Source organism: Cariama cristata, unplaced genomic scaffold (genome assembly GCF_000690535.1).
Source record: "Cariama cristata isolate BGI_N322 unplaced genomic scaffold, ASM69053v1 scaffold18757, whole genome shotgun sequence".
Classification (NCBI taxonomy): domain Eukaryota; kingdom Metazoa; phylum Chordata; class Aves; order Cariamiformes; family Cariamidae; genus Cariama; species Cariama cristata.
The window spans coordinates 54765-68485 of NW_009625272.1; the positions used below are offsets into that span (position 1 = coordinate 54765).

General features: G+C 41.5%; 1 protein-coding gene across 1 annotated transcript in view; it reads right to left on the reverse strand.

Annotated features, from left to right (window-relative positions):
• The window catches only part of PDCD11 (programmed cell death 11), a 25597-nt gene extending 12615 nt beyond the window's left edge, over positions 1–12982 (reverse strand). Inside the window, 18 exon segments of the mRNA XM_009703561.1 lie at positions 5–110; positions 2429–2648; positions 3014–3184; positions 3750–3950; positions 4656–4764; positions 4766–4797; positions 5704–5955; positions 6079–6225; positions 6907–6967; positions 7622–7746; positions 8083–8289; positions 8768–8875; positions 9416–9597; positions 9966–10089; positions 10726–10887; positions 11798–11965; positions 12146–12277; positions 12881–12982. Coding sequence (XP_009701863.1) covers positions 5–110; positions 2429–2648; positions 3014–3184; positions 3750–3950; positions 4656–4764; positions 4766–4797; positions 5704–5955; positions 6079–6225; positions 6907–6967; positions 7622–7746; positions 8083–8289; positions 8768–8875; positions 9416–9597; positions 9966–10089; positions 10726–10887; positions 11798–11965; positions 12146–12277; positions 12881–12982 — 2609 coding nt within the window.
• Between the last annotated feature and the right edge of the window lie 739 nt (positions 12983–13721).

The window sequence follows — 13721 nt, forward strand, 5'->3', positions numbered from 1 at the left end:
ACAGCTGCCACTGAACAGTGCTGAGCCATCCTCCTTCACATCCTGCACGACCAGTTGCAGCTCCTTCCCAGGCACCAACTCACAAAGGCCTCGGGCCATGCTGGGCTCCCCTAAACAAAGGGAAGAAAAACTGGGAAGTCAGTTTTACCTATATTGTTTCTTTGCAAAACAAAGACAGCCTTCACATTTGCTCAAGAGTGCACAAACAAGCATTTATATCCACCTTCATAATGGAAAAGAAAGTTTAGGCTCCTGAATCTGTAGAAACACAAAGTAAATTCTAAGAGTTAATCAAAGTAGAAACACTTTTGTAACATTAAGGATCTGATAACTTTGGAGAGCATATTTTTCCAATCTCATAGAAACACTGGCACACAGCACTGAATATAGAAGGAGGTGAAAGCAAAATAGATTAATACTAAAACCGCAAATCAGACCTGTCACTTCACAATTATAGGAAACAAAACATTAAATGCTACTGGATATAAAAAGAACCTAAAAAGGCAAAGTTAGAATTTGATAAAAATCAACTGCAATACATCCAGTATTCCTAACACTAGAAAAACAGCATGTGAGAAAAACTTTGCTGGAGGACTCTTTCAGCAAACCTGTAATACAAGTAGGCAAATCTATTTGTACAAACATCTTCATGCGAGTACTCGGTTTGGGTTATCACAAGCACTTGAGTGCTAGCATAATTATCCTTGTACTTTCTAGTTAAGCAGATCCTGGCTAAGGCTCAGGGTGGTTGAAAAATCCCTCCGTGAAAATCAGGCATCCCATGCACAGATATCAACAATAAAAACCAACTTGATGATCACAGCATGCCCAAATGCAGATTTCTGTACCATAGGAATAGTAGGAGCAGTTCTTGACTGCCAGTAAAAAACAATGCTAGTGTCCTTCACTGTCACAGTTAAAAAAGCACTGTTAAGATGAAGGTAGAAATATTAATTTCTCATCAGTTATGAGTTACCAGCAAATACAATATGCATACAAATAGTACATCGTTAGTCTTGTCGATGATTCCTCTTTATTTTGATGTACAAAGCTAGTCCTATTTGCCTAAACACAATAAGAGTGCCTGCTGCCTGCAGGGTATAATAGGCAAGTAAGGAAATTCTTCTTAAATCAAAGTCTTCTCCTTTATTATTTTAACCCTCCAAAAGCATAATTCGGTTTAAACTGATGTACTATTTTTCAGAAAGCATCAGGGGAAAAAAGGTCATGCCTGTATCATTAGACAGCTAACTTGCCCAGCATTTCTAATGTCACAGCAAGTGACATTGATGCACTGACTCAAGCCACTTCCAGTTGTCTTCTGTCCTTCCCTCACTTTTGAGTACAGAAAACTGACTTGATGTCCATTCTGATTCTTATGTGCCTATCACCCTAGCATCCAGGCACCAGTGCTGTTTTTCCTAAACTAGGTAATTAGCAGAGGTACATCTTAAGTGCCTGCTTCTAAGACATGAGTTTGCAGGCAAAGAGAGCCTCCCATATTGCTTATCACCATTCTCTTTTTAGGCATTTGGGGAGACTCAGGTTTGCGCATTGGGCAGCCTATTTCGCTTCACTGGTGCTTTGTGGCAATTCACTCAGGCACACAGAAATAAACTCCTTCTGGACTTCCATGAGACATTCTTCCACTTACAAAAAAAGAACAGAAAAACCATATTCCTACACCTCTGTGGGCACATTAGATAGGTTTCAGAGCGTAGCCCAATATCCCTTGTAACCATAAGGTCTTTGGAGTTTAACATCTGTTTACTGATCAGAGAAATCAGTTCTGCAGACTAAGACTCTTAAAATACAAAAGCATAGACTACTAAAAATTAACTAGTGCCAGATTCAAAACAAGCAGACAATGCTTCATGTAACACAGAATTAAACAGTGAAACTACTGCCACATGTCTCAGTTGATTAACTTTTAGATTGGTTCATAAAGCAATTACAAATATTCACACCAAGAAAGTCTCTAAGGCTGGAGAAAGGTTTTGGTCCACAAAACACCCAATGTCACCCTGGCCTTTCTTATTTTCACCTTCACAGGCCCTTCAAGGAAACCATCCTTTTGTATCATTGTATCTCCCTTCCTCTTTTGTTATATAGACCTCATGGTTCATCTATTTATCCCCTTATTTTTAATCCACTAAGGTTTGACCCAAAATCAATGTAAAAGGCCCAGCAGACTTCAGTGAAAAGAGCAGCTTCTTTGGCTTGTTCCAGCTGTACTTCCAAAAAGCCTTCCTGTCAATGGCAGACACTGCACGCACATCCTTCTTCTAATAAGCTCCACTTGGAAGCCAAGACTTTGCTCAAACTGACCTTTCTTTCACTTAAAAGAAAATGGTTTTCCCTTTTTGTTCCTCTGGAGCCCATTTTTTGTGATATGATCCCCTTTAGCAGAACATGTGCAATCTTTTACCTCTTCTCCTCAACAAGTTCCTGATTTCTTTCATCTCCTTGAAATATTGATTCAGCAGGGCAAAGCTCTCTGCAGCAGAATCGCCTGAGCTGCACTCTGACACCTTCAGATTGAGGAGCACACGCTGCTTCTCCTCATCAGTGCTCATCACCTTCGCAATCACAGTCTGTCCCACCACAAAGTGGTCTTTGGTGTCTGTCACAAACTTGTCACTCATGCTCTGTGCAAAGGAAACAAAGGGGCAAGGGTTACTGAGCACAGCTGCTAACTATCAGTCACCTGCAGTGCTGTTCAGACAAAGCGTTTGAGTTAAGACTTTATGAAAATGCGTAAGAGAAATTACCAAAGACTAACAAAAAGCCATCAATTAAAATGAACTACTGAAGTCACATGAAATCTTTGTTGAAGCTTAAGCTCACTTGAATAAAGTCCTTTGTTTCATTTTGGAAGTGAATTAAAACACAAACCTAAAAGCAGCTTTTACCCTACTGGTTCCCTCCTTGTTATTATACCTTTGCTAAAAGCCACGTGTCAAGCATGCCTGGTTACATACATGTTGTTTACTGAAGTGAATGCATTGCTTACCACTTTGGGTGCCAGTCCTGTCACACCAAAAGGGAACTCAACAAACACTCCAAAGGGCATCACATTCCTCACGTAACCAGTCAACAGCATCCCAGGCTGAATTTCAGAGAAACTTCTCACCACTTGCTCCTCCTGTACAGCAGAAATCACTGAAGACTTTCTGCTCAAGATCTGAATAACCAGTTAGGAAAAATGGGAAAAGATGAATGAAAGGAGCTCAATGTCAAAGAAATCTCTTGGTGTTGCTAACCTTTGGGCTAGAGCACTTTTTGCAGATTAGATAGTACAGGAGCTCAAAACGCTACAATTCCAATTTCTATCTTGATCTCTCTATACTAAAATTTAGCAACCTATGTCTCTTAAGTTGCTCAGCACTGAAGATGCATGCTTCACTCTGGCAGAAATGTCAGTTTCCTAATATTTCAGTTCTGATTTTTGGTATAAAAACGGCAAAATTTTTGCTAAGGTTATGATATGATTAACAGCCCAGAAGTTGGTTGGGAAGATCAGTCAATTCACAACCAAGTCCTGGTTCTGATGGGATTCTAGCAGCAGCTGAGCCTCACTTTTAATGCAAGCAAGTAATAATGACTCTTTGAAGCATCGCTAGCTTGATAGGCACTTCCACTTCAACACACTAACTAGCATATCTTCTGTTTGTTGCAGATACTCTGGATTCCTGACAGAGACCTCCTTCCCTCCACTTTGTTTGACTGATTGATGTGGCAAAGGATACGATATGCTCTCCCTTGTCACTTAGGCACATAACTCTGGGCAGGACATCTCCCTCTTGAAGACAATGCCACAGGAGCTTGCAGGTAGCAACAAAGTCAGAGAGATGCACTGTGGGAATTGAGGCTATCACATTGCCTTCATCTTCTAAGATAGAAACAGCTAGCCCATTATCCTTCTTCTTCAAGATTTTCACATCAACCATCTGAAAAGAGAACAAATACAGTGATATAAAATTTCAAGTGCCTTTGAAGTCATCCCTTTTGATGCACAGGGTACCAAATGCTGTGCTGCAGGGGCTCTGATATTGCCTCCCAGTTATATATATGAGAAAATCTCACATCAACAGGGCTGAGCCTAAAAAGCATGCCTACATTGATAGTAAAATAAAAGGTAATTCTCAGCTCCCAGAGAAATCAAGAGCTAGAAACATTCTCTTGGTTGTGACTTTTTATCTGAAGTCTGAAGGGAATAATTTAAACAAGATTAGAACAGTCCTGTTCCTGCATTAGCAGCATCTGCAGCGTGTTCGAAACTGTGTTTATTCCAAAGACAACAGAGAAGCATTTCAAAACATTTTTCTGAAGTTGCCTTTTTCCAGGGAGCAAAAGTAGCTGCTTTTGGAGTGAGAACATCAGCAGCATCCAGAAGAGAGAGGACTCCACGTAGGGTAGGAGCACTAACTGGCACCTCCAGAAGCAGTGTCCTGGGACTCCTTTATCCTGACCTCTGACAACAGAGATCCTGGTTTTGATCCAGGAGGCCAACCAGACAATAAGAAATGCACATTTAATACTATTTCCTGACTATCAACAGCTTTTCTTGAAGCAAAGTTGTTCAAAGTGATACCAAATCATTTGGAAAACAAGCAGGAAAAGGCAAAAAAGGAAGAAGTCATTGAATTCAATACCTCTCCTATTTGATATTTCACTTCCTGTATCTTCTTTGGAGTATATTCCTTTTTGTTGTCCAGAGCAGGCTCACTTGATAACCTGAAGGACAACAAGAGTCTTTCCTGCTAGCTCACATTTTAAGACCATTGTTTTAACAACCTGCAGCAAAAAAAGATAAAAGGAAAGTTTAATTTAATTCAGCTGACCCTTCTCCTCAGTGTGCTACCACCTACAAAACGAGACAGGGAAATGCATACACAGTATGCTTTTCTCTCACACTTAAGGAGAGCAGGCCAGTGACTATAACTTCCAGAGACAAATGTCCTTCTGATCACACAGATGAAAAATGGAAGTACATAGTCATTAAATGACTTGCTAGAAGTATGCAGCAGGTCTGTAGCAGAGTTGAGAATAAAATTCAGATCTCCAGATTTGCACTCAGAAATCTTGACTAGAAAATTACCCTTCTCCTTAGTCAGCCAACAAACAGCAGGATTAAAGACAAACAAAAGCACCAGAAAAAATAAAAAGAGGGCTGAGATCTCTACAAGCTTGCCCACAACAAAGATCAGAACTTGGTGAACAGCACGGTTCCCAGAGTGCCTGGTTTAAGACGCACAGGATTTGAAATGAACAGGAAAACCAGAATAATGCAGAGGTGGAAAACCAGAATAATGCAGAGGCGGAAAACCTCATCCTTCTGATTCTGTAGATAAGAGTTTTAACTTGCTTAGAAGAAACTGCAGCCTAGAACCCAAAATTACTACTAAGATCCCAGTAACTCAACCAAGTGTAGTCCCTATATCACATACCATAGTGCCTCCTGCACACCAGAAGAGAGAGAGCCTAGAAACAAAGACAGATCTATGAAATACTCAAAGAACAGCTGCTCCTTTCAGAGGCTAATCTGTTTAAATGGAGCACAACTATTACTTAAAGTGAAAGGACATAAATATCTCTTGGTGTAGCTGGTTCCTCCAGGAGAAAACCCATGTTGGAACAAACTTAACTCCAGATTTCTCTTTTGCCTTCAAACACAAGACATGGCATAGGTACATTAATTACCTGGCCTTCATGGAAGACTTTATCTGGATAAGATACGGGTTCTGAGCTCAGCTCATTCTTGGGTACCAGTCCTTTGACATCATTGTAGAACTTCACAATGCAGCCAAACTCCCGTGCACAGACCACAAAGCCATGTGTGATCAGACCTGGTTTTGCATCCTCATAATTGGAGAGGACTGGAAGCTTTGATTGGACAAGACTTTTCTTTAGAGTAAGGATCAGCTTTCTTCCTGCAGGATTGCACTCTAGCACCTACAAGAATGGAGTACAAGAAGGTTCAAAAAGCATGTCTGCCGTTGCCTGACCAATCCAGCTGCTAAATACTCAGAATAAAAGAGTGCAAAGCAGCTGAAGACCCTGTCTGGCAGCTCTCACCCGACACCTGACTTCATCTCCTATGTTGTACTTCTTTTCAGGCTGCTTCAGGATCACATCAGCGAGGTGCATGGACGGTACAAGCCCTTTAATCCCATCAGTCACTTTCACCTGCATCCCAATGGGTTTCAGAGCAAACACTTTGCCCTAAAACCCAAAATAGGGAAAAGGATCAGTAAATTCAGCAAGACCATACACAGGCAGGAATCAGCCAAGACACTGCATCACCTGTTACCACCAAATCTAATCCCCTTCCAAAAAATAAAATCTTAGTCCAACCCACACTCCACCCAACCAATCTGACTCATTAACTTGTATACATTGCATAAGGTTGTTTTACTGCCTCTTTTCCTTAAGCATAGGCTACTTCTGCAAAATTCCTATTGACTCTAGCAAACTAGAATTGTTTCCAGAGACATATCCAATACAGTCATGAGTCAGACATAAGAATGGTCATAACTGAGTAACTTTCTGCCCATCAGCTGATTGTGATGGTCCAAACATAAACTTTTACTCTGAGTGCAAGGTGAGTTTTAGTTTCTTTCACTCAAGTCTTTCTAAAGATGTATTTATGGCTATAAATAAATGACTGACCATGGCTAAAATTTGACTGCCTTGGCAGCATCATGAATAATAACCTGAACAAAATGGGGAAGAAAAGTATTTCATTCCATTAACGAGTCCTGCAAGGAGAGGTTTTTCTCCTCACTTTCATCTCACTAGTCTAGATCAGAAGTTGAACACACGTTTTAGGCAGAGGAAACGCACATCAGCTAGATCACTGTTCTAACGGCCACGCAGTAGTGTGTAAGTCCTTCAGAAGCTCACCTGCACCACATCCCCTGTGTGGATATCTTGGTATTGTAGAAATCGTGCTTCAATAATCTGACTAGGAAAGAGACACAGCAAGAGATGACCAATCAGTCAACTTGAAGGAAATCCAGGATAAGAGGAGACAGTCCCCTCTTTGCCTTGTCCCAAATATCCTTTATCCCACACACCTCCCGGTGCTCTACAGCTCCAGAGTTCAGTGTTTTACTCCAACTGACCCACCTCTCAAAACAGCTCTCTGGACATAAAGTTCAGGGAGGTTCACCAGGCTCCATTCTAGGTGACAGCCAGACAGTTATGGCCAGCAGCCATGGCTCCATGAAAGGGGAACCCACCATCTGCATCACTTAAAGCCACACAGATGAAATAATAAGAGGGAGGAGCAAAATGGGCTGGGACTTGAAAGACTGAGGTTCAATTTCCTGTTCAGCCATATCCTTCTGACATGATCTCAGCAGAACTAATTTAGCCTCCCTGTGCCTCAGCTCACCAGCTATACGGACGGTGCCCCAGTTCCCTATAGTATGGGAAGGATATGCAAGATGCCCAGACAACCTGACGTGAGACAACAGAGATACAAGCCAAAAACCCCATACAAGCCAAAAACCCCAAATGGCAAGTTCCAGTCCAGCAAAGCAATGTAGTACTTTCCGCTCTCAAACACACACTTCTAATCCTTCAGCCAATTTTCTGAAGAGTCAGTGAAACTTACTACTTCAGAGATACAATACACATCTCATCCATCAGGCTGTAGTCAATGATCCGACATTTATGTTTGCATCCTGTCTTAAATGCTCCAGGTTTAAAGGATTTTCTGTTTTTTGAAAGATGTTTTAACTAGGAAAAAAAAAAAATTTAGTGTTTGGAAAATAGAAGTAGTGATATAGACCTTAGGTTGAAGTGGTAGCATCTTACAAAATTGTTCCTCTAACATACTCTCTCTGTACAGCAGGTTTCAACAGTTCTTCCACAACAACCCTTCTACATTCCAATCCGAACAATGGGAGGTATGATTTGGCAAACACCTTCCACATTGTGTTAATTTTGTTGTATTTGTCTCAAAAAGAGCACAAAGGTAGAACATAAAGGTAGAAAATAAAAACTCCTCCTAGCCTCCTTCCTCAGGAGGCTAAGGTAGCTACGGAGGACTTGCCTCAACGCCCTGGTACTTACCCGTGCAAATGCAAGAGTGCCATCATCAAGCTCAAAGATGGCACCAAACTGCTTGTAGAAAGCTTTCACTGATGACTCCTCTACCACTGCCCCCATGCGATCATAGGGAAGCTGGTTTGGGGATCCTCCAGGGTGGAGGAAGGCCTGCCGTAGAGTAAGCCGCACCACCTTGGAGGTAGGGTGGATAGAGAGGATGCAAGCTTTCACCTGGGAGAAGATAGTATGTTCATTATACACAAGTTTGTAAACAAAAGAGGAGAAAGGCACATTGCTCATGTTTTTAGACATTATGCTTGGTACCTGAACTCTCTGTCCATGTACAAGCACTTTCCAGTATTACTACTAAGACATCATTTCAGTTCTAACAGCTTCACAGATGAGGGATTTTTGCTTTTGTGTGTTGTTTAGACTAGTCTGGAACCAATGCAGTGAGGGGAACATGACCACACAAGTCATTTTTCTATCACTTGTAAGTCTCTCATGCTTCCCAAATAAGTCTTCCATTACCCCAGGAATGGCTTTGCTTTTTACAGCTCTAAAGCAGCCGTGAACAGTAATTCAAATAAAAGATGAGAAAGACAGCTATCATCAGTAAAATTTCAGAGATTATTTCACGGAAATGTTGGAGAAGATGACAGATGTTGTAAGCAACATACCAACTATAGCCATCCTTCACTCTCCTTACCACTTGATCTGGAGAATAGTTCACGGATTTCTGTGGGTCCATGTGCATGAAATCCACAATACCAGTGAAGGAAGACAGAAAGCTCAGTTTGATCCCAAGGGGGGCCACCTATGAAGAGAAGGCAAAGATGCCAAAAAAAAATTTGCACTCAGTTTTCATGCAGCTCAAACAGAGAGCAATTTACACATTTCACAAAAAGGCACTGTCAGTGCTAATCAACAAGCACATCACGAGAGGCAGGAAAACCGCTAACAAATCTGCTTTCTACATTGTTTTTCAAAAACAATCCTTTAGTTTTTTGCTAATGCTCTGCAGACTCTGAAGGCTACTGCTAACCTGTTGAATACTTTAACTACATAAAGACCAGAGAAACACAAAATGGATCCTGTTCTGCTTCAAGCTTCATCACCAACTTCAGGCTGAAGCATTTATAATCATGGCATCCCAAGCAGGACAGAGATCAGACCTTAGGTGAATGGAGGGAGCATCTAGCAGACAACAGTGTTTGCAACTGTAAAGTAATTGAGCCCAAGCACAAAATTTTCCATGGCATAAACTTCCATCTCTACTTCGCCCATCTCCCTGCCTTCAGCAAGGCTCAAAAAAAAAAAAACCACCAACAACAAAACAAACCCAACCAGAGTTTACCTTCTGCACTCGAGCTTTCACCACCAGCCCTGGCAATAAATTAGAAAGTGTCCAGTTCTGTTGTTCTGTTGCAAGCGATGCAGCAACCTCTGATCGATCAACGGACAAACGGACAACTCTTCCCTCATTCTTTACTTCCACAATGACACAGTTCAGGTTCTGGCCTATTTTCAAGTCAGGCCCTACAAAGACAAGTCGCAGCATAAAACCTCCATCAGAAACACTCAGTGATTCCCTTCTGCTCTTTCCAAAGCTTTTTCAGAGTTCCCTCTATTCTAAGAAGTTACAACTCCTCTCAATCTCAGCGAAGTCTACTGCCAGCAGGGATGGATGGGCTTGGAACAGTAACACAGTCCGTCAGAAAACAGGCTGAAACCCAATGGCTTGTTGCAGACCCACCACAAAACTGCTGTTTTCAGTAACCCACAAAGACTCCACCTTGACTCAATCTCACTGAGGTGCACTAACACCACAGATACAACAAGCTTTAATCCCTGTCGTTCTCCACCTCTATTTTAACCCTAGCAGCTCCTCCTGCACTACTTCTTACCTCTCTTGACTGCTTTGATGTAACGTTGGGCTTTCTGACGAGGCAGGAAAGCATGAGTCCCACTGACTCCAATATCAATGAGGTAGCCGTGGTCCTCCACACTAGACACAAAGCCAGAGAGCAGCTGTTGGGAGGGAAGCACTGCAATTCAGTAACATGATGAAACAGGTGGGTTTTCAAAGAATGCACATCTGGTAAGAGATTCCCCACCCAAGCACTCACTTGTTTCATGAGGACCAAGAATTGAGTTTTCCAGAGCAGCAGAAAAAACACTACATTCTTTCTTATTACACAGCTCATCTGACAGTGAGGTCTCAACTCTACCCTTATCCAGCTATGCATGTATGGAGCTCACAAATCAGTAGGGACAAAAAATTGTGATGCTCAAAAACAGCAGATGCTCTAATTGCAGGCACATGTGTACAATCATACAGCTGGAAACATAAAAACTAAACAACTAAGCGCCTCTGCAAGGCATATTAAATATTATTCTCTGCATAAATAACGAAGAAACCTACCCAGAAAGAAATCATTAAATAACTTGTTCATACCAAAACAGAATGTGGTGAATGGATTTCATGAGTGACAACGTGGAGCCTAGACCCAATACTACCTTCTCCTCCCAGGTCTCTTCCATGGTGGGAGCAGCTCCACATTCTGCTCTGATCCCATGCAAGGACAAACTGAAATGTTCCCCCAACAACTCGGCACTGTGCCAGAGGCACCTCCAAAGCCTAGAGGCCAGAACAAGAACACATACCATGCCCAATGCTAGTGCTGAAGCGTTCAGACCCTTATTGACCTTCTTGGGGTCGATCGATAATTTGATACTCCGACGTCCATCAGCACTTTTCTCAACACTGGTCACAATGCACCTCACCAGTGTCCCTGGAGAATACATGTCTGAGAGGGAATTCAAGTCCTGCCCAGCAAGATGATCAGAAGAGAAACATACAAATTTTACAATATTATATAATATAAGAAGGCCAGAATTTGTTATTGAAGTAGCTTTTGAAATCAGAACCCCATAGCAAAGTCCTGTTTCTCTGTCAACACTACAATAAAAGACAGGAAATGCCACAAACACCAGGATCTCAATATAAAGGCAGGGATGACCCTATGTGATGTTAACAAGGCTGGTAGGCTTTGCTTAAAAAAGAATGCTGTGTGGGCCACAGTCAGGAGGTTGCAGCTGAGGAAACATCTACAGAGCCAATAGTAACCCTAACCTCACCTCCCTCTTTAGCAGAGAAAAACATTACTATCAAAAGGCTAGTGTATCTCGCAGATCCCACATTCCACCACACCTTGAGAAAACTTATGGAGTGATGACACCAGAGAGACTGGGTAACAGATTACTCCATCCTTTCTTTCTAGCAATCAGCATTTCCAGGAAATTGCAAAGTTTGCTGGGAAAAGCCAGTTCCAAACCAAGGTCAGTCTACATTAGCACTACGCAGTAGCACGTTGCATGTGTCACACAAAATTAAACTGCAAGGACCACACTAGTCCCCATGCCCCTGAGAAATGCTTGCGCCCTCACATAATTTTCCAACCACTTCCCTAACTTCTTCCCATCATTGCCTACAGCCAGGGATCAGCATTTAGCTTCAGCAACAGACAGGCAACACAAATCTCTTCATGTTCAACAAGCTGTCTGAGAAGTTCAAGGATTACGTGCCAAGGCTAAGGCACTGCAGGTGATTAAATTCAAGTCAGCTGCAAGACACTAGAAGGCAGGCTCCTAAGTAAAACCTTAGAGTTGATTCTGAGGTATTATTAACAATCCCTAGCTTCCAGGCACAAATCACAGCCCCAGCCCAAGGTCTCACCTCCAGGAGTTCTCCTTGGGCCACCTGCTTGCTCAGCATTTTGCTGTAGGCATCGCTGATCTGTGTAACCGGCACAAATCCTGAAAGTCCATTGGGCAAGTTAATGACTAGCTCATAGTCACTGACCTCTTTTATACAACCAAGGAGCAGCATCCCCTCACAGAGCGCCTGGGAAAGCAGGAAGAACAGCATACTGTAAACATCTTGGCAAGTCAGTGATAACAAGGTGGTAAACACAGTTTTGTCCCGAATCACTGTTATATTTTACAGGTTTAGTGAGGAAGAACGTGCCACTTTTATGTAGCCCAGAAGACAGATGCGTACAAAATCAAACATTTGTCCACAAACCTCAATTGTGAGTGGTTCAATATTCACAACATTGTCTTTAGCAGTGGCTACTTTGTCTGCCTTGAACTTTTTCTGCTTTCCTTGATCCCTTTGGCTCTTTTTTCTTTTCTGGGATTTTTCTTCATGGTGAACCTATAGCAGTTTATAAGCAGAGAGGGAATAAAATAAAAGTGGATAAAGAGATGAACTTTGCACTAAGGCAGAACTCTGCTGCCAGGAATAAAATTAGAAGAAAAGACTACCATTGGGGGGGAAAAAAAAAAAAGGGAGAACAACCTTGCTAGCTGCTATATGTCTACATGTAAGTCTTCCAAAATATCTCCTCTAGGCTGAGGCTGATCATCTATAAAACTGTGAATCTTGGTGATGGAAAAGAGTGGTGCAAGTGATCTGCACCACACTCTACTAACAGAAAAAGAAAGACCAAACTTAGTCTATATCCACTAACACCAGCCTCACTACACAAGCACCTCGGGACAAGATGCTCGTGGAAAGTTTAAAAGTTAAAGCTTGATCTATAATTGTTATTAACTTTTTCTGTGATCGCATCCAACATGCATCAGACATCAAGGATCTTTAAGAGATCAGGAGAAAGGTGGATGTCAACAGTTATCTGTTTCTGGAAGTCCCTTCTATAGTTCACTATAGAAGGAAAGGATAGGAAGGACAGCAAGTCATATTCTGACAGTGGAACAGCTCTGAGAAAAGTTAACCAAGAACACGCAAACAACATACATCAAACAAATTGTCCCGCTCTAACTTTGGGTTGGGTGTTTTTCTCTCTGTGGGTTTTTTCTGGATGCCCCCTCGAGGAAAGTTTTCCTCCATGGATGCCATGCTTGCAGTTCTATAGGACAAATGACAAAACAGAGATTAAATGTGCAGTTGTTACACTTGTTCCTCACAAACATTGAAGAGATATAAGAGTGAACTACCCCCAAACTAAGAAAGAATTCAGACCATTACTTTACAGTTAGTCAGTGACAAAACAGAAACTCATGGCCAAATGCATTTAACATTTGACTACACTGAAGTGTTGCAATGGTCCATCTAAATATGTGCATCCCCACCACTTCTTACTATTGCCCAAATCTACTAGGCTAAAGTATTATTTTTTTAAGGCATTTAGATACACCACATAGATCTTCATAAAACTGCTTTAACCACGAGTTTCTTGAACAGTTCTTTATTAAATTCAGTGGACAAGCTGAAATTACCGGCTTCAGTCATCAAGTTGTGAGTGAAACGCCAAGTAAACTTGGTCTGCATTTTTACTTTTTGGATACCACCTTTAAAGGTTAATATAATTTGATACATCTCTGTGTAGGCTGTAAGTATATCTCTATACATACATTTAACAGCTATGTTTAATCTTACTATGTTTCAATCAGTAAACATCACCTTATCTATTAGATCATGATTCACAAGCTATTTATTACTTTAGTCAACAGTACTTCTACAGAAATTAGCACTGAAACACTACGTTGTCACATTTAAAGCAGTCTGTTAGACACATAAAACCCCTTTAAACATTAAAGCACATAATAAAATTAAAATTCATCACAGCACACTTCAT